This window comes from Mytilus californianus, unplaced genomic scaffold, assembly GCF_021869535.1.
Source record: "Mytilus californianus isolate M0D057914Y unplaced genomic scaffold, xbMytCali1.0.p SCAF_2, whole genome shotgun sequence".
Taxonomy (NCBI): domain Eukaryota; kingdom Metazoa; phylum Mollusca; class Bivalvia; order Mytilida; family Mytilidae; genus Mytilus; species Mytilus californianus.
This window is the reverse complement of record NW_026262668.1, coordinates 21,425,886-21,451,344: the sequence shown is the minus strand read 5'-3', so window position 1 is coordinate 21,451,344 and position 25,459 is coordinate 21,425,886. Positions and strand designations below refer to the sequence as shown.

Here is a 25,459-nt window from a genome sequence, read left to right as displayed (position 1 = left end):
CTACTTTTAACATTAAACTCGCCTTCTTCTATGAGAGCTGCTAATATTTGACAGACCTGACAAAATGAATTCTTCAGGCATTAGAAAACAGGTTAAAAAATTATGTTTAGTTAAATAGCTTCAAAATGTGTGTCAAGAAAAGTAATGTTTCAGTAAACTATCATTTGCAATAGTTGTCATATTTCAAAAGCATGTATGTATGCTCTATAATATCTTCCTCCTTTCTTAGAAGCACCACCCCAAGCAAAAAAATAAAATAGCCTTTCAAAACGTCATAATTATTTGGACTACACCATGAGTAATAGACTTCTTACTGGTCCTTTATCAAAATTCTCACGGGTCTAGAAACACTGATGAATTTCAACGTCTATGTTTAACTGTAAATATTTTAAAGTTGCATGTACATGATGTACAGTCATGACAGTATTGTGTGATTTTATTTGGGTTATAGTTTAAATGAGGATTTCCTCGATCTCCTATATTGGAGGTGAAGATTAATTACAGATACTGATACAGATACAGAATAGTGTAACAGGTGTAAGGGAGGACACTGTATCGGTACATATTATTTAGTCCAAATAATTATGACGTCTTGCAAGGCTATTTTAATTTTTTTTTTCTGTGACGCCTTCCTACACCGTAAATTAAAATAGCCTTGCAAGAAGTCATAATTATTTGGACCAGTAGGAAGGCGTCACAGAAAAAAAAATTAAAATAGCCTTGCAAGACGTCATAATTATTTGGACTACAGATTATTATGAACATTTGCCTACCCAGTTCCCCAGCAAACCTGACCATGACTGGTCCTGAGACTACTATGACACAGTTAAAGTAGTCTCAGACTGGTCTTACTACTAAAAAGTTCACCTTCCAGAATACAATGCAATAAAACGTATAAAGGTTGTTCAACAAAGAATTCAAACACACAAACACATATTCACAAATACCTCTTGGGATTCTGTTCCGGGGACACATTTATCATCCTTTGATTTTCGTTGTCTACAAATAGAGTCCCTAGTGTCAGTCAGCGGTAGGTCTTTTCACTGCTGAACACCACAGCACACCACCGAACACAGCAAAGCAAAACACTGCTGAATACCCCAAAATGATCTTAAACTATGAAAAAAACAATATTTTATTATGTTATTTTATCTATTTCACATATTTTAGTAAAAAGTTTAACAAATAAAAAAGAAACAAGACCAATTATTAACACCAAAAAGAGTAGGAGAGTCATCAACACTGCAAAACACCGCTGAACACCCATAATTATACCTTTTTATCATTTATTTTACCTTTTTGTTAAAATTAAGTAAAAAGTTTAACAAATAAAAGGAAATGAGACTAAATTTTGACATCGTGATTGTGAGTATGAGTGTAAATTATGTAATAATTTAATGAGGAATTATCTTTTTGTTTATTTACAGTTCATTTAATTTAATAAATTCAAAATCAGAGTTACAACTAAATTGCATTCCACAAACAATTTTATTCCAACTTTTTACATCAAATACTACTTAATTAACTAGAATTTAACAATTCAGTAAAAGATTTTTATGCCCCCGCCGTAGCGGTGGGGGCATTAAGTTTTACCCTTGTCCGTCTTTACGTACGTCCCAAAATTGGTTTCTGTTCTCTAACTTGAGTTTGCCTCAACCAAATGTTATGAAACTTATACACAATGCTTATTACCACAAAACACAGAGCAAATTTGAATTTTGGTGGCGTCATTTAACCGTTCTAGAGTTATGCCCCTTTATAAATGGAAAAATTGCAAAATTTTTAGTTTCTTCTAAATATCAAGTAATTTTTAAAATTGGAGTTATCTTCCTTAGTCCATGATTATAGTTGAATCAACTACAATCAATGCTTTATACAATGCAATGTTTAATTTTGACTTCCACTGATAAAACACAGATCAAGTTGAATTTGGGTAGTGTCGTTTTAACCATTATTGAGTTATGCCCCTTTATAAAATGAAAGATTGCAAAATTTTTAGTTTCCATTCTGTCACTTAAGTTTGCTCCAATAAAACATTATGAAACCTATACACAATATTCATTACCACAAAACTAAGATCAAGTACAAATTTTTTGTTTCCGTTTTCTAACTTTAGTTTGCCTCAACCAAATGTTATGAAACTTATACACAATGCTTATTACTACATAATACAGATTGAGTACGAAATTTGGTGAGAACACTTTTACCATTCTTGAGTTATGTCCCTTTATAAACATAAAAATTGCTGAATTTTTCGTTTCCCTTCTCTAACTTTAGTTTGTCTCAACCATATGTTATAAAACATGAGAATTTGAGTCGAATTGGTGAACATGAATTTGACAGCTAGTGCCCCTTTAAGAAATATAACTTTTATTTGTTTGTTAAAAAACTAAGGAAGGATCAGGAAGGCGAAATTTAACTACAGAATGACAAAGCAGACCCAAAAAATGACATAAATATATTTATTGAAAGAAATAAAAAAAGAATTCATCTGCCCAGAACCAAAATAATACCTTCAATAGTTATATAGAAATAGACATTTAATCTGAAAAAAAATCAATAATGACATCAATATATATCATGTATATGTAGTTGATTTCCTGAAACAATAACATAATAAATAAACTTTCACAAATGCTGTGAGTATTCTCCGTTAAATTATTCTTTGAAATTGCGATAAAAAATCAACAAATTCAGCAGTTTTCTGCTTTTATTGACACACATTATTGTTTTTTCATAGTTTTAATTCACTTTTTGGGTGTTCAGTGGTGTGCTGTGGTGTTAGGCGGTGAAAAGACCAACCCGTCATGAGTGTGGACAGTATATAACTTGCAAATTTCTTTTGATACACCTTCCAAATTTATTTATTTATATTTTATGCATAAAATAGTAAGTCATTTGTAAGTAGGGAGAGCAACAAGAGGAAATGCAACTTTTGACCTATTCTTAACCAATAGACCATCACTAGTTATCAGATGTGTATCATTACCTGGAATTAATAATCACGATATAGTATTTATTGATTCGAACACATTAGCAAGAAATTCAAAACCTGTACTTGCTGTACAGAGAAAGGTCTATATCTGGAAAAGGGCAGACACAGATGAAATGAAAGAGAGAGCAAAGGATCTTGCAAATAGTTTCCACCAGTTGTACAATAAACACAGTCCAGTCTCAGAGATGAGAGAGTTTATAAAATCAGGCCTCTAAAACATCCAAGAGATTGTCCCATCAAAGATGTCGTCAACAAGATACCACCAACCATGGATCAATGGAAATGTGAAATGCATTGCAAAAAGAAAGAAGAAAGCATACAAAAAAAGCACAGAAAACTAAATCAGCAGCAATAATTTTAAGCATTATAAGGAAATAAAGAAAAAAGCCAGAAACCAATGTAAGAAGGCATATTCCACCTATGTTCATGACATCATAAGCCCAGAAGTAAAGTCAAACCCTAAAAAATTCTGGAGCTTCATCAAAAGCAAGAGATGTAATAATGGAGGAGTGGCACCACTTAAGAACAAAGATGGCCTTACCTACTTGGACAACACTACCAAAGCTAACTTCTTGAACTATCAGTTTTCTTCAGTTTTCAACAGCAAAGAAGACAAAACCAACATTAAAAATAAAAGTATGAAAACACAGCTATTTCCATCAATGGAGGACATATAAATTTCTAAACTTCTGTCAAACCTAATAACATCAACAAAGCATATTGACCAGATGAGATAACAACAAGACTGCTCAAAACAGTTGCTACAGATATTTCAAGCATATTTACAACATTGTTCCAAGCCTCAATAGACCAAGGTACATTACCACCTGACTGGAAAAATGCCAATGTCGTTCCAATTTTCAAAAAGGGAGACAGAAGCCAGGCATCAAATTACGCTCTGTCTTACTCACTGCCATCTTGTGCAAACTTCGATCTAGAACACATTATCTGCAGTAACATCAATAAGCACCTAGAGAAACACTCAATACTGAATGATGCCCAACACGGATTCAGGAGAGAGCGGTCTTGTGAGTCCCAGCTCATACCATCCAGAACCTTGCAAGGAATGTCGACAATAAGGGACATATGGACCTTATTCTACAAGATTTCACCAAGGCCTTTGACAAGCATGACAAGGTACCACACAAAAGGCTTCTACACAAGATACACCATTATGGTATAAGAGGTACAACTCTGACCTGGCTAAGAGACTTCTTGGAAGACAGGCAAAAACATGTCCTACTTGAAGGGCATTCATCCGAGTCGGCACCTGTACAGTCTGGGGTACCTCAAGGAAGTGTATTAGACCCGCTCATGTTTTTGCTGTTCATCAATGACCTACCAGAGTATGTATCAACATCAAAAGTCAGGCTATTAGCAGATGATTGTGTTTTGTACCATCAGATAAAAAATACAGACGATACTGACAAGCTCAATAAAGATCTGGACGGATTACAGTCAGGGGTACTACTTGTACAAGTAAATATTAATATACTTATATAAGTAAATTTGTAAGATACTTATACAAGTGTATTTTATTTACTTGTATAGGTAAATTATTTTATTGTCTTAGTTATCAATGGTTATGTTCCTTAGACATTCAGATTTTTATACGACCGCAAAAAAATTTTGTGGTCGTATATTGGTATGACGTTGGCGTCGTCATCGTCGTTGTCCGGCGTTGTCGTCGTCCGAAGACACATTGGTTTTCGCACTCTAACTTTAGTTTAAGTGAATGGATCTGTATGAAATTTTTCCATAAGGTTCAATACCACAAAAGGAAGGTTGGCATTGATTTTGGGGGTTATGGTACCAACAGTTAAGGAATTAGGGGCCAAAAAGGGGCCAAAAATAAGCATTTTTGTAACTTTCAGACATAACTTGTGTGTTAGTGTATGGATCTCTCTGACATTGTACCACAAGGTGTCATATCACAAAGGGAATGCTGGGATTGATTTTGGGGGTAATTGCTTCCAAATTTAAGGAATTAGGGGCAAAAAAAAGGGGCAAAAAACAAGCATTTTTCTAGTTTCATGACAATAACTTGTGTGTAAGTGTATGGATCTTTATGAAATTGTACTACAAGGTTCGATATCACAAAGGGAAAGCTGGAATTGAGTTTGGGGGTAATTGCCCAAAATGTTTAGGAATAAGGGGCCAAAAAGGGGCCAAAAATAAGCATTTTTCTAGTTTCCAGACAATAACTGTGTTCCAGTGTATGAATCTCTCTGAAATTGTACTGCAAGGTACCATACCATAAAGGGAAGGCTAGGATTGATTTTGGGGGTAATTGCCTCAAAATTTTAGGAATTAGGGGCCAAAAAGGGGCAAAAAAACAAGCATTTTTCTAGTTTCAGGACAATAACTTGTGTGTAAGTGTATGGATCTTTATGAAATTGTACTACAAGGTTCCATATCACAAAGGGAAAGCTGGGTTTGAGTTTGGGGTTAATTGCCCTAAACGTTAAGGAATTTGGGGCCAAAAAGGGACCAAAAAACAAGCATTTTTCTAGTTTCATGACAATAACTTGTGTTCAAGTGTATGGATCTCTCTGAAATTGTACTGCAAGGTACCATACCACAAAGGGAAGGCTGGGATTGAGTTTGGGGTGATGAATCATAAGGGAGTTCAAAAAATTTGGGGGGGGGGATTTTTTTTTTTAATTTTTTTTCTTTAAAATTTGTTAGTTGGTTATTTCTGATTTATATATAAAAGCAAATAATAATGATATGGTTTGAATAGGTAAATTAAATTTTTAGCTCACCTGGCCCAAAGGGCCAAGTGAGCTTTTCTCATCACTTGGCGTCCGTCGTCTGTCGTCGTCGTCGTCCGTCGTATTCTGTTATCGTTAACTTTTACAAAAATCTTCTCCTCTGAAACTACAGGACCAAATTTGACCAAACTTGGCCACAATCATCATTGGGGTATCTAGTTTAAAAAATGTGTCCGGTGACCCGGCCAACCAACCAAGATGGCCGCCATGGCTAAAAATAGAACATAGGGGTAAAATGTAGATTTTGGCTTATATCTCTGAAACCAAAGCATTTAGAGCAAATCTGACACGGGGATAAAATTGTTTATCAGGTCAAGATCTATCTGCCCTGAAATTTTCAGATGAATCGGACAACCCATTGTTGGGTTGCTGCCCCTGAATTGGTAATTTTAAGGAAATTTTGCCGTTTTTGGTTATTATCTTGAATATTATTATAGATAGAGATAAACTGTAAACAGCAATAATGTTCAGCATAGTAAGATCTACAAATAAGTTAACTTGACCAAAATGGTCAGTTGACCCCTTAAGGAGTTATTGCCCTTTATAGTCAATTTTAATACAAGTAAAAAATTAGTCGTACTATCTTCTTTTCTTGAATTTCTCATTACTTCTTTGCTCTAATAGAGTTGTTAATTGTCTGTCCTTTGCAGATGTCTTTACTAATCATTTAAGTGTAATTTCATGGACAATGAAAATCTCATTTGTCTGTTATCTTCAGAACACTGCTCATTTACAAGCCACCAAGGGGTAATTTTTGAAGGCCTTGCACAATTACTTAAGATCTTTGCGCAATTAGTTTCTTTGTTGAATTAATGAGATGAAACATTGAACTCTAATCAAAATTTATGAGTTAACCTGAGAAAAATTGTTAAAGGCATGTTTCTACATCTCAAAACTTGAGAATTTTAGGGATTGTAAAAAAAATTTACTTATACAAGTAAACTTTTGAGAAAATTAAGGGGAGATTATTCAAACATTATAAGAAAAAATGAACATAACAATATTTACTTATAAAAGTATATTATTATTTACTTCTTCAAGTAAATAAAGATTACTTGTACAAGTAGTACCCCTGACTGGATTACAACAATGGGATTTAGCAGACTGGCAGATGGAATTCCACCCCCAGAAATGTCAGCTGCTTAGGGTTACTACTAAAAGAAAAATTATACCAGCGAATTATAAAATACATGGACATGTACTCAAAGAAGTCCGCAGCAAAATACTTGGGGGTTACTATACACAAAATCTCAACTGGAACCAACACATTAGCAAAATTATGAAGAAGGCTAACTAAACCAAAGCATTTCTCCAACGAAACATCAGAAGCTGCCCTAGCCAAACTAAAGGTGTAATACCACCAAATCATAGTACGTCACATCCGGTTGCATACGAAAATAGGTCGAAAAAAAATATTCCCTTGAATTTGACAGTTGTAGGTAATTGATCCTACATTTCATTGCAGTAAAACATTTCTGAGTCATAAACATATACCTTGGGTATTTCAAAGCACCATCATTTCTTTATTTGGAGTTTCTATAGAATATTTTGGAAACTTGAGGTTACATGGTTACTAAAGCTTGTACACAGGTTAAAAAAGGGGGAAAATTTGATTGGTTAACTTCCAGTGATGGTTATTTTCTTATATGCAATGAAATGTTATGTGAAATTTTTTCTATAGTACTGGACAGGATAAATCTTTACTCATGCCAAGTATTTCTTTATTTGAAACAAAGATAAATTCTGCACAATTTTTTGAAAAGTGCAAATTTAACAAAGACTAATAGGGGAAAATCAATGGTGGTATTACACCTAATATGGGAAGCTGTACATGCACCTTTGACCTTGTGAGTACTCTCATGTGTTAAAATTTCTTGCTATTTAAGTGAAATATTACAAATAATGAAATATTCTGAGTGGATTGAGTCTCCAAAATACATTTTATGAGAAAATTTCCTTGAAATAGGACTTTACCATGAATATTAGTTGACAGAACAAGCCATACTTAGAGTTTTGGGGAGCTTTTTCTCCTTATTTCTTATATTCTGCTATACTAGAAAATTTTTCCTAAGAAATACTTTAATAAATATATAGTTTTAAGTAAATGAAATTATTTTTAAAGCAGTAACAGCAATTTATTCACCAAAAAAGAAGTTTTTTATGTCCCTCTCTGGAACGCGGCGTAAATTTAAGTTTTACGTAAGGACTTATTGAAACCTCCTTGGAGACAGTAAACTTTTATACGGATAGTTCATTCAGCTTGAATACTTCAATTAATCATTTATAATAACATTTCTATCATAAATGAGTGAAAATTACCCCAAAATTTTTATTTATTGGCCTAAAAAGTAGAAATTTTGAGGAAATGAGAGGTATAAATGGACCAAAAGAGACCTTATTAGGAAGACAAAGAGGTCCATTAGTAGTATTTATCATCCTAAAGTCATCTTTTGTATCATATTCAACTGTTTGTAGGCAGATGAGATAAATATTTGATCATTTATTGGTCCACACTATATTCTATCATGATGCGGCTTGGTTTGGATTTTTCGAAGAAATTTTGCTTGAATCGCTGTAGATGTCGTCTTACATTATACTAAATTTTTCTCAAACTATTGAACTGATTATGACAAAACTTGACAGGAATGCTTGAAATAACCAGTATTACATAGGAAAAAAGTCACATTCATTTAATTTAACAAAAAAGTCTTCTTTAGGTGTAATACCACCAAATCATAGTACGTCACATCCGGTTGCATACGAAAATAGGTCGAAAAAAAATATTCCCTTGAATTTGACAGTTGTAGGGAATTGATCCTACATTTCATTGCAGTAAAACATTTCTGAGTCATAAACATATACCTTGGGTATTTCAAAGCACCATCATTTCTTTATTTGGAGTTTCTATAGAATATTTTGGAAACTTGAGGTTACATGGTTACTAAAGCTTGTACACAGGTTAAAAAAGGGGGAAAATTTGATTGGTTAACTTCCAGTGATGGTTATTTTCTTATATGCAATGAAATGTTATGTGAAATTTTTTCTATAGTACTGGACAGGATAAATCTTTACTCATGCCAAGTATTTCTTTATTTGAAACAAAGATAAATTCTGCACAATTTTTTGAAAAGTGCAAATTTAACAAAGACTAATAGGGGAAAATCAATGGTGGTATTACACCTAAAGCACTTTGCTAGCAGACACTTATAAGACCATTAATGGAATACTCATGTACCATCTGGGACCAGGCAACTAAGGATAACAAATACAAACTAGAATCAGTGCAGTTCTTCCCCAACACAATCCGAATCTGGAATGGACTACCAGCATCCTTAGTAACATGCACAACCCTTGAGTCATTCAAACAAGGTGTGCAAGGCATCCAGATATGATAGATAGTGAAGTTGTTTTTAGCCAGATTTTAATGGAGCACAACTGCACTGTATATATATATATATATATTTATATGCACGTTTTCCACAATGTTTTCCTCGCATTGAGTATGTAAATAGTCAACGGTATGATAATACCCCCCTTGGAGGCCTGTACTTAACCGGAAGAAGAAGAAATAATATGTAAAAATAAAATTGGGGTATGAATTTTTGGGTAAAGTAGTAATTTGGTCCAGTTTGAAAAGGTCAAAAATTAGTAGGTCTGAAGCTGTCAGACTGAATTATCGACACTGTAACATTAAATTGTCCATATTTTGAGTTAGAGCCGATAGACTTTTCTATAATTTTGATATAATTGTCCCAAAAGTAGTATACTACACTGCAAAAATCTTTATTGGATAGAGCATGTGCGATTTTTTTAAATTTGCGTTTTTTGTCTAAAAGAAATGTACTACGAAATAACTGTGTTCTCAGGCCTTCTGTATTTGGAGCAATTTTCTGGTTTAGCTTACTTTTACTTAACACAGTTGCACATAGATGAAATGCTGGTCAAAGTTTTAATTCTTGTCAGATTTTGCTAGTCTGTAAAAGTTTTAGCAAAGTTAAAGAGCTATTGAAATGAGCATGATGAGTTTGCTATTATATTAAATTTTATTTAGAAAACATGACCTATCAACATGATCAACATGGTAAAACACATAATAAGATAAAGCTAAATCATTCTTGTATCAGAAACAATTTTGTAGTAAGAATAGGATACAGTCGAATGTCAATGTTCTTAAACAGTCTTTTTCTGCCTATGTGAATAGTAAAAATTTTGATAAACTCAGTGATCAGGGCATATAATGTTACCCATGTCAATCATTCCTTGCTTCTGTCAAACAGAAACCCCATTAATTGATATAAAATTAATTTGGCATTCAAATGATCATTTTATACATGTTAGTGCAACCTTGGAATTGTAAAAAAAATAAAATTTTCCATTTATTTATTTTCAGATGAAGAGAATAATGTCACAATGTTTGCATCTGATGAGATTACAGTCTACCAAACCTTTACAGAGACCAAGAATAGATCCATACATAAAAAGTGGACTATTTAATGAGGGAGGAATTATATTATTGGTACAGTACAAGTATTATTGTAGGCATGGAAATTTCAAGGATGGGTTTGATTACTTTAAAATGTAATAGATTAAATTACAATTACTTTGCTAATTTGATGACTAATGTAATCGATTACATTACAATTACCCCTAGATTCAAATGTAATTGATAACATTACAATTACTCCTCGATTCAAATATAATCAATTACATTACAATAACCCCCTAGATTCAGATGTAATTGATTACATTATAATTACCCCCTAGATTCAAATGTAATTGATTACATTACAATTACCCCTAGATTCAAATGTAATCAATTACATTAGATTACTTTCCTTTAAAGTAATCATGATTACTTAGGATTACTTACGATTACATTGTATACTGTGATATTAAAAAATATTTTATAAACTTTTTTATCCTTTCATAAAAAAGCTACTCTTTGTGAAAAATTTTGTTTTTTTTAAAGACATGTATTTTAATTATATTCATGTTATTAAGAACTTGGACATGGAGCAGTGTAACATGTGTATTGTTTGATAGCATAGACGAGTATCATTTCTCTGATAAAGAAATAACACTGTTTTTATAATTTTTTTTAGCCCATTTAAAAAATAAACCTGAACAAATACATGAATAATGTCATAATGACCCCACAGACAATAAGACTACTTGATCATTAATTTACACATACATATGTTTTTACAGGTGTTAATTACAGCTTCATTTTTTTAGCTCATCAGGGCCCGAAGGGCCCCATGTGAGCTTATGCCATCACTTGGCGTCCGTTGTCTGTCGGCGTCGTCTGTCGGCTTCGTCTGTCGTCGTCGTCTGTCGTTGTAAACTATTTCAAAAATCTTTTCCTCTGAAACTACTGGGCCAAATACCTTCAAACTTTAACTAAATGTTCCTTAGAGTATTTAGTTTATAAATTATATCCGAAGTTTTGATCCATCGACAAACATGGCCGCCATGGCTAAAAATAGAACATAGGGGTCAAATGCAGTTTTTGGCTTATATCTCAAAAACTAAAGCTTTTAGAGCAAATGTGACATGGGGTTTAATTGTTCAATTGGTCAAGATCTATCAGCTCTGAAATTTTCAGATGAACCGAACAACCCATTGTTGGGTTGCTGCCACCGAATTGGTAGTTTTAACAAAATTTTGCAGTTTTTTGTTATTATTTTGAATATTATTATAGATATATATAAACTGTAAGCAGCAATAATGTTCAGCAAAGTAAGATCTACAAAAAATTTTATATGACCATAATTGTCAATTGACCCCTTAAGGAGTTATTGCCCTTTACACAATTTGTTCATCAAGTTTGCTAACATTTAAAAATCTTCTCCTCTGAAACTACTGGGCCAATTACCTTCAAACTTTAACTAAATGTTCCTTAGGGTATCTTGTTTATAAATTGTATCCGAAGTTTGTATCCATCGACAAATATGGCCGCCATGGCTAAAAATAGAACATAAGGGTCAAATGCAGTTTTTGGCTTATATCTAAAAAACTAAATCTTTTAGAGCAAATGTGACATGGGGTAAAATTGTTTAATTGGTCAAGATCTATCGGCCTTGAAATTATCAGATGAATCGAACAACCCATTGTTGGGTTACTGCCACAGAATTGGTAGTTTTAACAAAATTTTGCAGTTTTTTGTTATTATTTTGAATATTATTATAGATATATATAAACTGTAAGCAGCAATAATGTTCAGCAAAGTAAGATCTACAAAAAAGTTAATATGACCAAAATTGTCAATTGACCCCTTAAGGAGTTATTACCTTTTAAAGACAATTTTACACAATTTGTTCGTCAAGTTTGCTAACATTTAAAAATCATCTCTGAAATACAGGTGAGCGATTCAGGCTCTTGAGAGCCTCTTGTTTGACAAACAATAGATAAGCTTGGGTATTAAAAATTAATTGTCTAAATTCTTAATTAAGTTATAAGAGTTTATTTTCATTTTGTATATGAAAAATTTCCAGACCTGATATGCTTAGAACATGTAGAAAGCACATATCAAATATGTATGGAAAACAAAATTTATACAAATTGTAAAAAAAAAGAAAAGAGTTTGGTTCTAAATTTCAGTGTTATTTCAGTAGGCTCATTTATGTCTATGATCAAAGTAAAAATTGGATTCAAATCCCCCAAACTTATGTTCTATGCTATTGAAGAATGTCCATGTAGTTATAACTTATTTTTGTGTAAACTAAAATTGGAGAAAAAATCAGAAGGGAACACCAAATGTTTTCAAAGCATATTCTTGTATCACATGGACTCAATCTCACAATGAAACATTTGGACGCCAATGGACGGTAAATTCATTTAGTGAACTGTTTACAAAGTAAATCACACATTTTCACTCTACATGTCCAAGATTGGTTTTACAAAACTTGTTATATAGAAGATAGGATCAATCAAAGTAAATACTTATTTGATGATTTTTTTATTCATGCTTGTATATCAAAAACTATTTCCATATACAAAATTTGTAATCAGCAAGTAATCATATGAATGTAATCTAAAAGTAATCATGATTACACCAGTTTTTTTTACATTGTAATCGATTAAATTACAATAACATGTAATCAGAAATTACAGGATTACTGATTACATATGATTACATTGTAATGTAATCAATTACAGATGATTAAAATTACTAATAACGATTACCCAATACCTGCATGGAATGCCAGTTTATAGAAATACCACTTTTTCAATTGATTTGATACCTGTATGTAACTATCAAGCTTCCTATATTTAATGTGACATACTTAAATAGACTTATCACCAGGTTTGTACTTATATTAGCATGATTAACAACACAACGGGTGCCACATGTGGATCAGGATCTGCTCACTCTTCTTGAGCACCTGAGTTCACCCCTTGGTTTTTGGTGGGGTTTGTGTTGCTCAGTCTTTAGATTTCTATGTTGTGTTTTGTGTACTGTTGTTTGTCTTTTGGTCTTTTTCTTTTTTTGCCATGGTGTTGTCAGTTTATTTTCCACTTATTAGTTTAGATGTCCCTTTGGTATCTTTCGCCTCTCTTCTTAAACAGAACATTGTCATTGTAGTTGTATAATTTTTTTTTTGGTTGAAACTGTGTTAAGTCTAGGATAACATGATTTATTTATTTAAACTATGTCAGTACATTGAGCAAAGGAATAAATATTCTAATGGGGATAATTTCCATATGACTGATAAATTTGTTAAATTATAAAATCAATATATTTCTTAAGGCAGGGTTGGTTTATGTACATAAGAATAAAGATGAGTGTTTGAAAAATGTTAAGCAGGCACAATGACTCAGTCAGTTCAAAGGTGCAGGGATGCAGTTAGCCCATAAAACATTTACATGTTAGTACAAATCAGTGTATAGTAAACATGGTAAAAGAGTTTTACTCTGGTAATGGAAATGATATGAATCAAACGTATTACGGTACATGTAGGAATGTTACTGTAAATTCCGAAATTATTGCGTGCATTTATTTTTGCGAATTTGGAAGAATGGACTAAAATGGACTAAAATGCGAAATTTATTATTGCTATTTCACGAAAATCTGAATACAGTTATATGTATATATCTATAGCTATATGTATCAGATATCAGAATGCGAGTTCTTATTATTGCCATACTCTTTCCGTCGCATTATTCGCATTAATAAGAACCTCGCAATAATTTCTGAATTTACAGTAACATTATTCAAATTTCTCATTGTTATGATGTCTAAAATACATGTTGTTTCTGCATTTTTTTCAGACTGTCCCTGTAGCAGCTTTCTGTCTTGGAGTATGGCAAATTCAGAGACGTCTAGAAAAGTTGGAGCTCATAAAAAGTTTAGAAGAAAAAACAGGAAATAATCCAGTTCCTCTTCCCAGCAAGTATGAAACATGATTTTGTTCTCCATTCAATGCCTGTACTTTGCCATTATGTAAATAGAATCATGCATAAATAAATCCCATATTTTGATGTGATATTTTTGTTGCATAATACAATGTAACATGCCACAAAGTGTGTCAATTGAAAAAATTGTCTTTGAATTCAGGATATGATCCAAAGTTTCTGTGGAGGACACTGTTAGATAATGAACTTGATAATTGAGGCAGAAATCCAAGTGATTGTAATTAATGGTATTGTTAAAATATGGGATTCACAGATAAGGCACACACAAAAATATATTGTGTATCTGGTTTCAATTTGGTTCGATTTTTTTATTTGTCAATTTTTTTTATTGAACATTATATTTGTATAATTGTGGAATATAAACAAAATGGATAGGATGGAAGCATTTTCAACCTGTTCAGAATATTGAACAACATTTTGGTAATGTTTTTATTTTGTGATTCTGATATGATACGTAGAAATACCTATATAAACAATGTAATTGGTCGGCCTCATTTGGTCATATAAACATCTAGTTTGTTCCTGCTGAATGATATCTCATGTTTAAGTTACTGGTTTATATGTTGGAGTTCTTAGATACTAAGTGACATACTTTTATACAATTTTATGTCTGTTCCAAAAATTTACTGTAACTAAAACACAGTCTTCTCTGTGTTAGATTTAGTCTTTAATTCCAAGTTTATTTCTCAAATACCAAGTGACCTATGTTCAGCTGCCTATATATATATATGTTGATATAAGATACTGTGGATTTATTTGTTTGTCGTGGGTACTTATTTGTGTGGATTAAGGCAAAATTGAGTTTTCATGGATATCTGTTTTACAAGTCTGCATACAAGCCTATAGAAAATTGACCTCCTTTGAACAGTTGAAGAACATTTTAGATATGTAGTTCACCTGTACCCTAGAAATCCATGAAAATTGGTATCCCATTAATGATAATAATCCACAGTAGTCATGGTACTGTTGGAATGGATGTATAGAAACATATTGCCTCCACTAAAAGTAAAGTACCCAGTCATGGATAAAAGGGATTATAGGAAATGAAGCTGCAACACAGCACAACCAGAAAGATGAAAATACTATTTTGTATAAACAATAGCCTAAAGCTTCTCAGACTTCAGTTTAATATTATTTCTCAAACATTTTTTTAAAATCTTGTCATGAGGCCTTTGACTGGATAAAATGACTGATTTCAACCTAAATTCCATGTACATGATATAGGGTTCTCAGTAAGGCGAGTAAATGAGTCCTGTACTCATCATTTTCAAAACTTGTGAATAAAAATATGCGTCAAGATTGTAAAATATTGTATTAACTAAGCACACATATCATTTTACAGCAATTTAAAAAAATAATCAAAATGTTAAGTCATTTTCTTGCTCTATATTGTCATGGAGACTGAAATGATCAATTATATAGCAATAGAATTTCTTCTTCCTACTGTTGGACTCACCATGGCAAAAAATGATGAGTCCCTAGGTTTCACCTTCAAAAATCTGGATCAAGACCCCTGATCATGTTCACTTATTCAAACCTGTATTTCTTCCCTACAAAGATCTACGACATAATGTCTGTTTGACTGAAACTATCAATATGTTTCCTTATTAGAGCTATTGGCCTTAGATAGATTTTTTTAGCTTGAAACCCATCTAATATATGAATATTGAAGACTGTTGACCTCTCGATATCTTTTGGTGGTTTGTGTCTTATTGTATCCACACTTCTTCAATTCATTGATAAATAAAAAAATCATTACAATGCTTATAAATAGATTTATCTTTTACAGATTAGATGACATTTATGATTTAGAATACCAGTGTGTAAAAGTTCGAGGTGTATTTGACCACTCTAAATCTATAGAACTTGGACCTAGAACAAATATAAAAGATGCAATGTACTCTTCTGGTCATGGTGGTAGTTTATTATCCTCTGGTAGACAGACTGGTTTCTGGCTCATCACACCACTTAAATTGTCAGACAGAAAGTAAGTTTTCAATTTTGGGTAACCGTTTTGATTCCTTCAGGTAGATTATATAGAGAATAAGTAATCAATGATGGGTAACAGGTAGATTATATAGAGAATAAGTAATCAATGATGGGTAACAGGTAGATTATATAGAGAATAAGTAATCAATGATGGGTAACAGGTAGATTATATAGAGAATAAGTAATCAATGATGGGTAACAGGTAGATTATATAGAGAATAAGTAATCAATGATGGGTAACAGATAGATTATATAGAGAATAAGTAATCAATGATGGGTAACAGATAGATTATATAGAGAATAAGTAATCAATGATGGGTAACAGATAGATTATATAGAGAATAAGTAATCAATGATGGGTAACAGGTAGATTATATTAATTCAAAATCATGTATTTAGGTTTTTGATTTTGGGCCCAGTTTTCAATTTGGTCCAAACCGGGGTCCAAAATTAGAATTTGTTTGATTTCATCAAAAATTGAATTCTTTATGTTCTTTGATATGCAGATTCTAACCATGTATTTAGATTTTGATTATTGGACTATAACAGGTAAATGTCCAATCTCAAGTTTTTAAGTTCTTAAACCACATTCATTCTGTGTCAGAAACTATACTATGTCAAATATTTAATCACAATTCGAATTCAGACCTGTAGTTAATAGAAATTGAAAGTAGAGTAATAGTTAAAAATAAACACATCATCAAATCTAATTTAAGAGGTATTAGATATTTTGAAAAATAATTACAGGTAAGTTTATGGATTTTTTTAAAGACATTGTATTAATGAGGAATGATATTTTGGAAATTATTTTTTTCATTTTTGTCTCGCCTTGACGGAGTCAAAAAGCGAGACTGAGGTATGCTGTTTCCGGCATCCGGGGGGCGGCGTTGTCGTCAACAATGTATTAGTTTGTGATTAGGTCTAGTTTATGGTGAACCATTAGTGGTAGGTCAATGATATTTGGTATGTAGTTGTATTAGCATCGACACATCTCATTACCATGGAGATTATATGGCCCCACCCCCTCAGTCATGGTCTATTGACTCTGAAACTTTGCTGAGTTTACATGTATTAGTTTGTGATTAGGTCAGTTCAAGGGGAACCAATAGTGGTAGTCCAATGTTAATTGATATTCAGTTGTATAAACATTAGCACATCTCATTTCCATGGAGAATATTTGGCCCCGCCCCCTCAGTCATGGTCTATTGACTTTGAAACTTTTGCTTAGTTTACGGCATGTATTAGTTTGTGATTAGATCAGTTTAAGATGAACTGCTAATGTTAAGTCAATGATATTTGGTATTCAAATTTATTGGCATTTGCAAGTATCGTTTCAATGGAGATTATATAGCCCCACCCCCTCATCATGATTCATTGACTTTGAAACATTTACATATATTACAAGTTAGTGTTTGTGTTTAGGTTTGTTTAAAGGGCTCGACTTATAATAAGTCAATGGTATTTGGTATGCAGTTGTATTAGCATTGCACATCTCATTTCCATGGAGACTGTTTAGCCATGTACCTTCAGTCACGGTTCATTTACTTTGAATATTTGCATAACTTACATGTTAAAATATTGCTATTTTAATTTCAACATTTGCATTATCAAAATTACAAAAAGGCAAGACATATCTCTGTGATAACAGTTTATTTTTGTAAATTTTTTTGAAGAACCTGGTAGTAGGTTTGTTTGTTATTCTGTATACATTAATTTTTTTATGAGGTGAACCCCTTATAAACTTAGCTTGCATTGTCCATTAATAAATAAATGAATTGAATTCTTGGTGTACTTGGATATGCTGAATCTAATCCTATATTTAGATTTTGGATATTGGACCATAATAGAGTCCAATTTCAAATTTTTCAGTTCTTTGACCACATTCTTTCTGTGTCAGAAACCTATGCTGTGTCAAATATTTAATCACAATCCAAATTCAGAGCTGTATCAAGATTGAATGTAGTGTCCATACTTGCCCCAACTGTTCATGGTTCTACCTCTGCGGTCGTCTTAAGCTGCAGCCAGCTGAGCATTTCATTCACTTATGCTTAGGAATATTTAAATATAAAGCAATGCATACAAGATGCCTTCCCATAGATGCTAAATTGAAAGCTCAGTTTTACATTGTCTATCAACCATAAATCTAGTATATATATGTGAAAAGTGGTCTAAAATGAAAAGAAATTAACAAAGTTTGATATTAATATAAATCTCTCTTATAGTGCCACAATTTTAGTCAACAGAGGATGGATACCTAAAAATAAAGATGAAAGAAAATTATACAAAAGACCAGAAACTCAGGTAACTTTAATAATATTTTTGAAATTTGATTTCACTATTCCAACATTACCTTTGGACTGAATGGTTTTGTAGATAAATATAGATTCTATTACACCACTCTATGGATTAAGATATTTATCAATTTAGTTAACCTTATCCGTCAACTTAGAGGGGACAAATATTGTAGTCAAAGGAGTAAAGTGCTAGAACCAGTTAACCTTAACTGTCAACTTAGAGGGGACAAATATTGTAGTCAAAGGAGTAAAGTGCTAGAACCAGTTAACCTTAACTGTCAACTTAGAGGGGACAAATATTGTAGTCAAAGGAGTAAAGTGCTAGAACCAGTTAACCTTAACTGTCAACTTAGAGGGGACAAATATTGTAATCAAAGGAGTAAAGTGCTAGAATCTAATTCTCTAAATGATTTAATAGAAAAAAGCCACTATTCCCAATGTATGTGGAGGAATTTGAACAAGAAAATATGTAATCAATTTGAGGTTTATCACAATTTATAAAACTTATTAGAACCAATTCAAATCCATACAGAATTAGAATATGATTGATTACCATCCAGCAGACAATATAACTTTCAAATGAAGATGATAAAGGTTTTAAAGTGTGATGATCAGTCTTTAGCTTTCTGTGGGGTTTATTGTTGACTGCTGGTTGTCTTTACCTCATTTTTCACTTTTTGTTTTCAGCCAGAAGGGGAGGTTGAAATAGTTGGAGTTGTGAGGACAGATGAAAAGGTAAGACATCATGTTTTAAAAATGTTAGATGTTAAAAATTATTTAAAAAGATAAATTTTTAAAACCAAGAAAGTGTCTTACAAAACTTTTGTTATGCTGATAAATGTAAAAGAGATACATCCAACATTGTCCAAATAAAAAAAAACATTTGGAAAAATGTTTTCTTTCCACATTCTAGAAGCACTGGAATGGTAAATGTGTATAGGACATCTGACTATTTGAAGGGACAGATTTTGACATATGTTTTTAACAGTATTATATTTGACATACAATTTTCCTCAAAATTTGAAATCAAATTAATCATTTGTAGCATTAGGGAAAAATCCAATATTTGTTTCAGTTCCAGGTTTGGCCAGTGATTGCCTTAATAAGGAATCACCTCAATTTCTGATTATAAAGAGTGTTTTGATTTGAAGAAATATATCTATCATTTTTATATGACCGCCAAAAAATTTTACGGTCGTATATTGGTATCACGTTGTCGTCGGAAGATATTTGGTTTTCGGACAATTAAGTAAATGTAAATAGAAATCTATGAAATTTTAACACAAGGTTAAAAACCACAAAAGGAAGGTTGGGATTGATTTTGGGGGTTATAGTCCTAACAGTTTAGGAATTAGGGGTCAAAAAGAGGCCCAAATAAGCTTTTTTCTAGTTTCCAGACAATAACTTGTGGAACGGTGTATGGATCTCTCTGAAATTATACCACAAAGGGATGGTTAGGATTGGCTTTGGGGGGTTATGGCTCAAACCGTTTAGGAATTAGGGGCAAAAAAGAGGGAAAAACAAGGGTTTCCTGGTTAATGGACAATTTAAAAGCAGTGTAAGGGAGGTAATCCAAACACATTTAAAGAACAATGTTGCGTATGTTTGGATTTACCTCCCTTACACTTCTTTTAAATTATTTATAAAGAAATGTTGTATTGCCTTGAGGCGGTTAGCTGTCAATTTATTTTTAGAAGTTACTATTAAAGGCAATCTTTTCTCATTTCAGATTTTTTTTTTTTTGGGGGGGGGGGGGTCAATATGCAACAGCATAGTGTATTGCACAAAAGCAAAAACAAGGGGGGTAAATTTTTTTTGGGGGGTGGGGGTGGGGTGGGGGGGTCAATTCGCAACAGCATAGTGTATTGCACAAAAGCAAAAACATGGGGGGGGGGGAATTTTTTTTTTTGGGGTGGGGGGGTTGTCAATTCGCAACAGCATAGTGTATTGCACAAAAGCAAAAAATTGAATATAAATTCAAATCATATAACCAATTCTAAGTACTTTGACTACAGTTATTCTGTGTCAGAAACCTATTATGTGTCAAATATTTAATTACAATCCAAATTCAGACCTGTATCAAGCGCGAATATTGTGTCCATTTTTGCCCCAACTTTTCAGGGTTGGACCTCTGCGGTCGTATCCAGCTGCGCTCAGTGAAGCATTTTATTTTTACATGTAAATGGTTCAATATCTGAAACTTTAATCACAAAGAATACAATATATCTACATAAAACTAAGTATCAAACTTTTCATGCTAAGTTTTATTTATATTTTTGACTTCTTAAATTCTTTTCAAATAGTAGCATCTGAAAGGTCATTTGAACTCGACCTTAGTTTTGTGGTCCATTTACATTTAAATAGTTGTTAAACTTGTTGTGGTGCTAAAAGACATGGTACTATATTTTGTCAACTTTCTTTCAGAAAAATAGTTTTACCCCAAAAAATAATGCAGCACACAATCTGTGGTATTACAGAGACATAGAAGAGATTGCCAAAAATCTTGGAACAGTCCCTGTTTATATTGATGCAAACTTAGGTATATTATCTTAACATTTTATCTTGGAACAGTCCCTGTTTATATTGATGCAAACTTGGGTATATTATCTTAACATTTTATCTTGAAACAGTCCCTGTTTATATTGATGCAAACTTAGGTATATTAATATTTACTTTCTCTTTTAACAATTGTAACATTGATAGTTTGGTCGGACTCAGTTCATGTTTTTACTATGACGCATGCCTACTAATTTCACAATAACAGTAATAGGGTATTTTGCAGCAATTCATTTTCATATGAATATTTTAAATGTCATTCTTCAAAATCATTACCACTATTTATAACATTATTCAAAAAACTGAATATAACACTTTTAAAATTTCTGGATTTACATCATCAGGAACACTCACACATAAGTCAGGATTTACCATCAGCAGGAACACCCAAACACAAATCAGAATTTACCATCAGCAGGAACACCCTAACACAAATCTGGATTTACCATCAGCAGGAACACCCTAACACAAATCTGGGTTTACCATCAGCAGGAACACCCAAACACAAATCTGGATTTACCATCAGCAGGAACACCCTAACACAAATCAGGATTTACCATCAGCAGGAACACCCTAACACAAATCTGGATTTACCATTAGCAGGAACACTCACACACAAATCTGGATTTACCATCAGCAGGAACACCCTAACACAAATCTGGATTAACCATCAGCAGGAACACCCTAACACAGAAGATTTGAACATCAGAGATGTTTAATTACAAGAAAAGCTATTAAGTTTATTAAGAAAAAAAAAACACTGAATGATTTGATATCTGTCATAAATTTTGAAAATTTATTAAAATGGGTTGAGAACATGGTCAGATAAAGTTCTTCAATACTATTTTTATTTTTTAATTGATCTGTATACAATTTGAGCTATACATTTTTCGTGTCTGTACTGTCCCCTTAAAAGTGTGGACTACTGTTTACTATTGAAATGTTAGGACAAACATTGATTAATTTTGGAAAGGAATGGATCATAAAATGAGGTACATACATGTCAAAGAAACAATTATTATGATTACTCAAGAAGATTTCAAAAGACAAAATATCATCAGCATTATTACTAGTTAAAACTTTTTTAGTTAAGGTAAGACAATTCCTGAGAAAATGGAATGCAAGATATTTCATATACAGCAGTGCTGAGGGCTATATTCCATTACAATAAATGTGGGAGGGTATAAAAGGAAGATTATTTTTTAACGTTGGTTGTAGGTTATTTATGGTTTATATTCATTTGAAGTGTGCAAAAGTTCTCAAAGAAGTTACTTACTACCCTCCCATGTCCAATTTAATGGACTAGCCATTAGCAGTCACCTTTCTAACCTTTGACTTCTGAGAAATCTTATAGTTTGGAATATTGCATGTATTTATATTTTCAAATTCTTTCTGGTAAGTATCTTTAAGATTTTTACCATTTCTTTTTACACTAGTTTAAAATTTTTACACTTTTGTTTATTTTCAGCAAGCACAGTAAGAGGTGGACCTATTGGAGGTCAAACGGTAGTCAAGCTGCATAATGATCATGTATCATATATTATAACATGGTAAGGACAAGTCTAACCTTTACGGGTCAAACTTTCTAAGAATAGTTTGTAATATGTTATAATTTCGTAAGGAAACATAGGACCTTTGTAGTCAAACAATTGTTAAGTTTCTGCTAAAGTTAATTTGATAGAGACAACTTGTGATAGAGCATTGTTATTTAAAAAAAGTTGCATTGCTATCAGTAAATATCAGTTTGACAACTATTTCGAGGCCCTGCCCCCTAGGTCATGGATTAGTGACTTTGAATTAATTAGCAATTTTCAGTGTTAAGTTTTCTGCTTAAGTTAGTTTGATACTGATAGGATCTATTTGTGATGGATCAATGATATTTTGTATAAAGTTGCATTACTATCAGTACATATCAGTTTGACGATTATTTTGAGGCCCTGCCTACTACATAATGGTCCAGCGACTGAATTAATAAATCATGTTGCTGTCCAACAGATTGTCTTTTTCTGAATTTTATGCGAACAGGTGAGACATATCTCTGTGTCAACAGTTTATTTAAACAGGGAAGCAATATTTTGTCCAATTGGTGTTCAAATAGTAGTTAAACTTATTATTTAAGTCTGTAATAAAAGACAATATAAACTCATGTGAAATGTTGTAAGAAGAAGACACTCACTTGAGAGACTTTTATTCTTTACATAAATATATCTTATGTATAAAGAAAATGTATTGGTGTATTATTTAAACATTTACAGGGTGATGGTCAATAAATTACTGTCTTAGATTCTCTGCATAATACAGGGAAAGTATTCAAAATTCTGTGGTTTACCATGAAACATCTACATTTATAAGTCAATCTTTTCTGAATTATGCCTTCACAAGAAAATATATGCCTGTATAAACCATGTAGGTTTAAGTTATGAGTTAAAAGACATCTGTTCTTTAACACATGTGAATTTAACAAACAGATAAATACAACAACCATATTTATTTGTTCTAATAAAGCTGTATAAGATCTGTCTGCAGTCCATAAAAACAATAACATAATACATAAAAAGGATTAACAAAAATATTTGACAGTATATACCATGCAAACAACTTACTCAACCACAAAAAAAAAACACACAAACAAAACATGGTCCAGATAGCCAGATTGTTTCTGCTTCATAAAAAGAATGTGTTTTAATCTTATATTCATGTTCAATAAATTATACTGATAACAAACAGTACACATGCTTTATTCAGTGGAGATAATATAGAGAAAAAAAATTATAATAGAGATAAATATTTGTATATATATCCATTAAATGGTTATTATATAGCTCTGTTGACAAAATTTTTGGAAATTTACCTTAACCCAATTTACTTCTATAAATTTTTCAGGTTTTCCCTTTGTGCAATAACTGGATTTCTGTGGTATAGGAAATTCGTCAGACCAGCTCCATCAAAATTGTTACATGAGATATATAGGAGAGAGAAAGGACTGTGACGTTTATTATTTATTTATTGTTATATATTTGAATTAAACATGGTTTTATAGTTCTGTTGTTTGTACTAGTTATGAATGATTTCTCCAGTATGTCATGTGTAGTCCATTCTTTACATTAGTTGAAAAAAATTGTCAACTTCTAATTGGAGTTATTGCCCTTGAATGACAATTTGTAAGTAATTGTGGTTCTTTCCTTATTATTTTGAAAACTATAAAAGATAGAAACTTAAAGGCAAAAATGATCAGTAATCAAGATCTACAAATATGTCAACAGTCTCAACATGGCAAAATTGTCAGTCAACGCTTTATTTGAGTTATTTGCCTTTACAGCTCTTCTATAAAAGCATGCAAAGCAAACCTTTGATCAACTTGCTTGCTATGTTTGTTTGGATGTTTGTAAACAAAAGGTAGGTAGTCTGTTTCAGTCTGTTTACTATATAATGGAATTTGATTGGACAATAAACATTAACTTCATTGCATGTCAATTTTTATTGTCCAATCAAATCCCAGTATATATAAAACAGACTGAAACTCCGCTACCTATTGTTTGCAAACATCCAAGCCAACATAGCAAGCAAGTTGATCAAAGGTTTGCTTTACATGCTTTTATAGATGAGCTGTAATGATGAATTTAACCTATTATTGCATTTGTGGTGAATGCTTTGGTGGATAAAAAAAACTCTAAACCACAAATATAATCAGCAAGACAAGATCTTAAAATATGTCAACATAGCTGAAATTGTCTATCAACTCCTTAAAGGAGTTATTCCTTTGAATGATGATTTTTACTAATTTTTTATGGCAAAAACTATAGTAGATAGAAAACCAAATAGAAAATAAATCAGCATTCAAGATTAACAAAAAATAGATTATAATCATTAATTATACTTTTGTTTGCCATGTTATAGAGTGGCCATTGTTGAAGATGCACATAGATTCCAGTGAGCAACACCGGTTCCTTGTAGCCTATAACATGTGTATAGTTCTTTCAGCAATGATGATGTCTTTCTTCAAATGGTTTTTGATTTTCCCCTTAGTCATGACATTTTATGACTGAAGTTGCAAGAAAGAAAACAAAATGGTTCCAAGATCTATTAAGAGTCAGAAACGCATTTTTTTTGCTATATAAAAATAAGAAGCTGTGGTATGCTTGCCAAAAGGAAAACTTTTCACCAGAGATGAAAGGGTGAGAAATTTAACATTTATAGGGCACTGTAAAGCCTTCCACAATATTCATATTTAGGATGAGAATATTTGGGACTTTCATTCACTTCTGTGTTGATATGAATTATCATTGATATGGTCATAATTATAAATTAGCTGTTCTAAGGATTTTCTACACCACGAATAGATTAGCTTTGCTGTATTTGGCAAAACTTTTTGGAATTTTGGGTCCTCAATGCTCTTCAACTTTGTACTTGATTTGTTCTTTTTAACTTTTTTGATT

General features: G+C 32.1%; 1 protein-coding gene across 1 annotated transcript; it reads left to right on the top strand.

The window, feature by feature from the left end:
* Nucleotides 1–11: 11 nt before the first annotated feature.
* On the top strand, nucleotides 12–24,062 carry LOC127729492 (surfeit locus protein 1-like). Its single transcript, XM_052237332.1, has 9 exons — nucleotides 12–91; nucleotides 10,160–10,285; nucleotides 14,041–14,162; nucleotides 15,974–16,171; nucleotides 18,396–18,474; nucleotides 19,155–19,202; nucleotides 20,892–21,006; nucleotides 22,492–22,573; nucleotides 23,907–24,062. The coding sequence occupies exons 1-9, from the start codon at nucleotides 65–67 to the stop codon at nucleotides 24,010–24,012; spliced, it is 903 nt and encodes a 300-aa protein (XP_052093292.1). The 5' UTR covers nucleotides 12–64; the 3' UTR covers nucleotides 24,013–24,062.
* The last annotated feature ends 1,397 nt before the right edge of the window (nucleotides 24,063–25,459 follow it).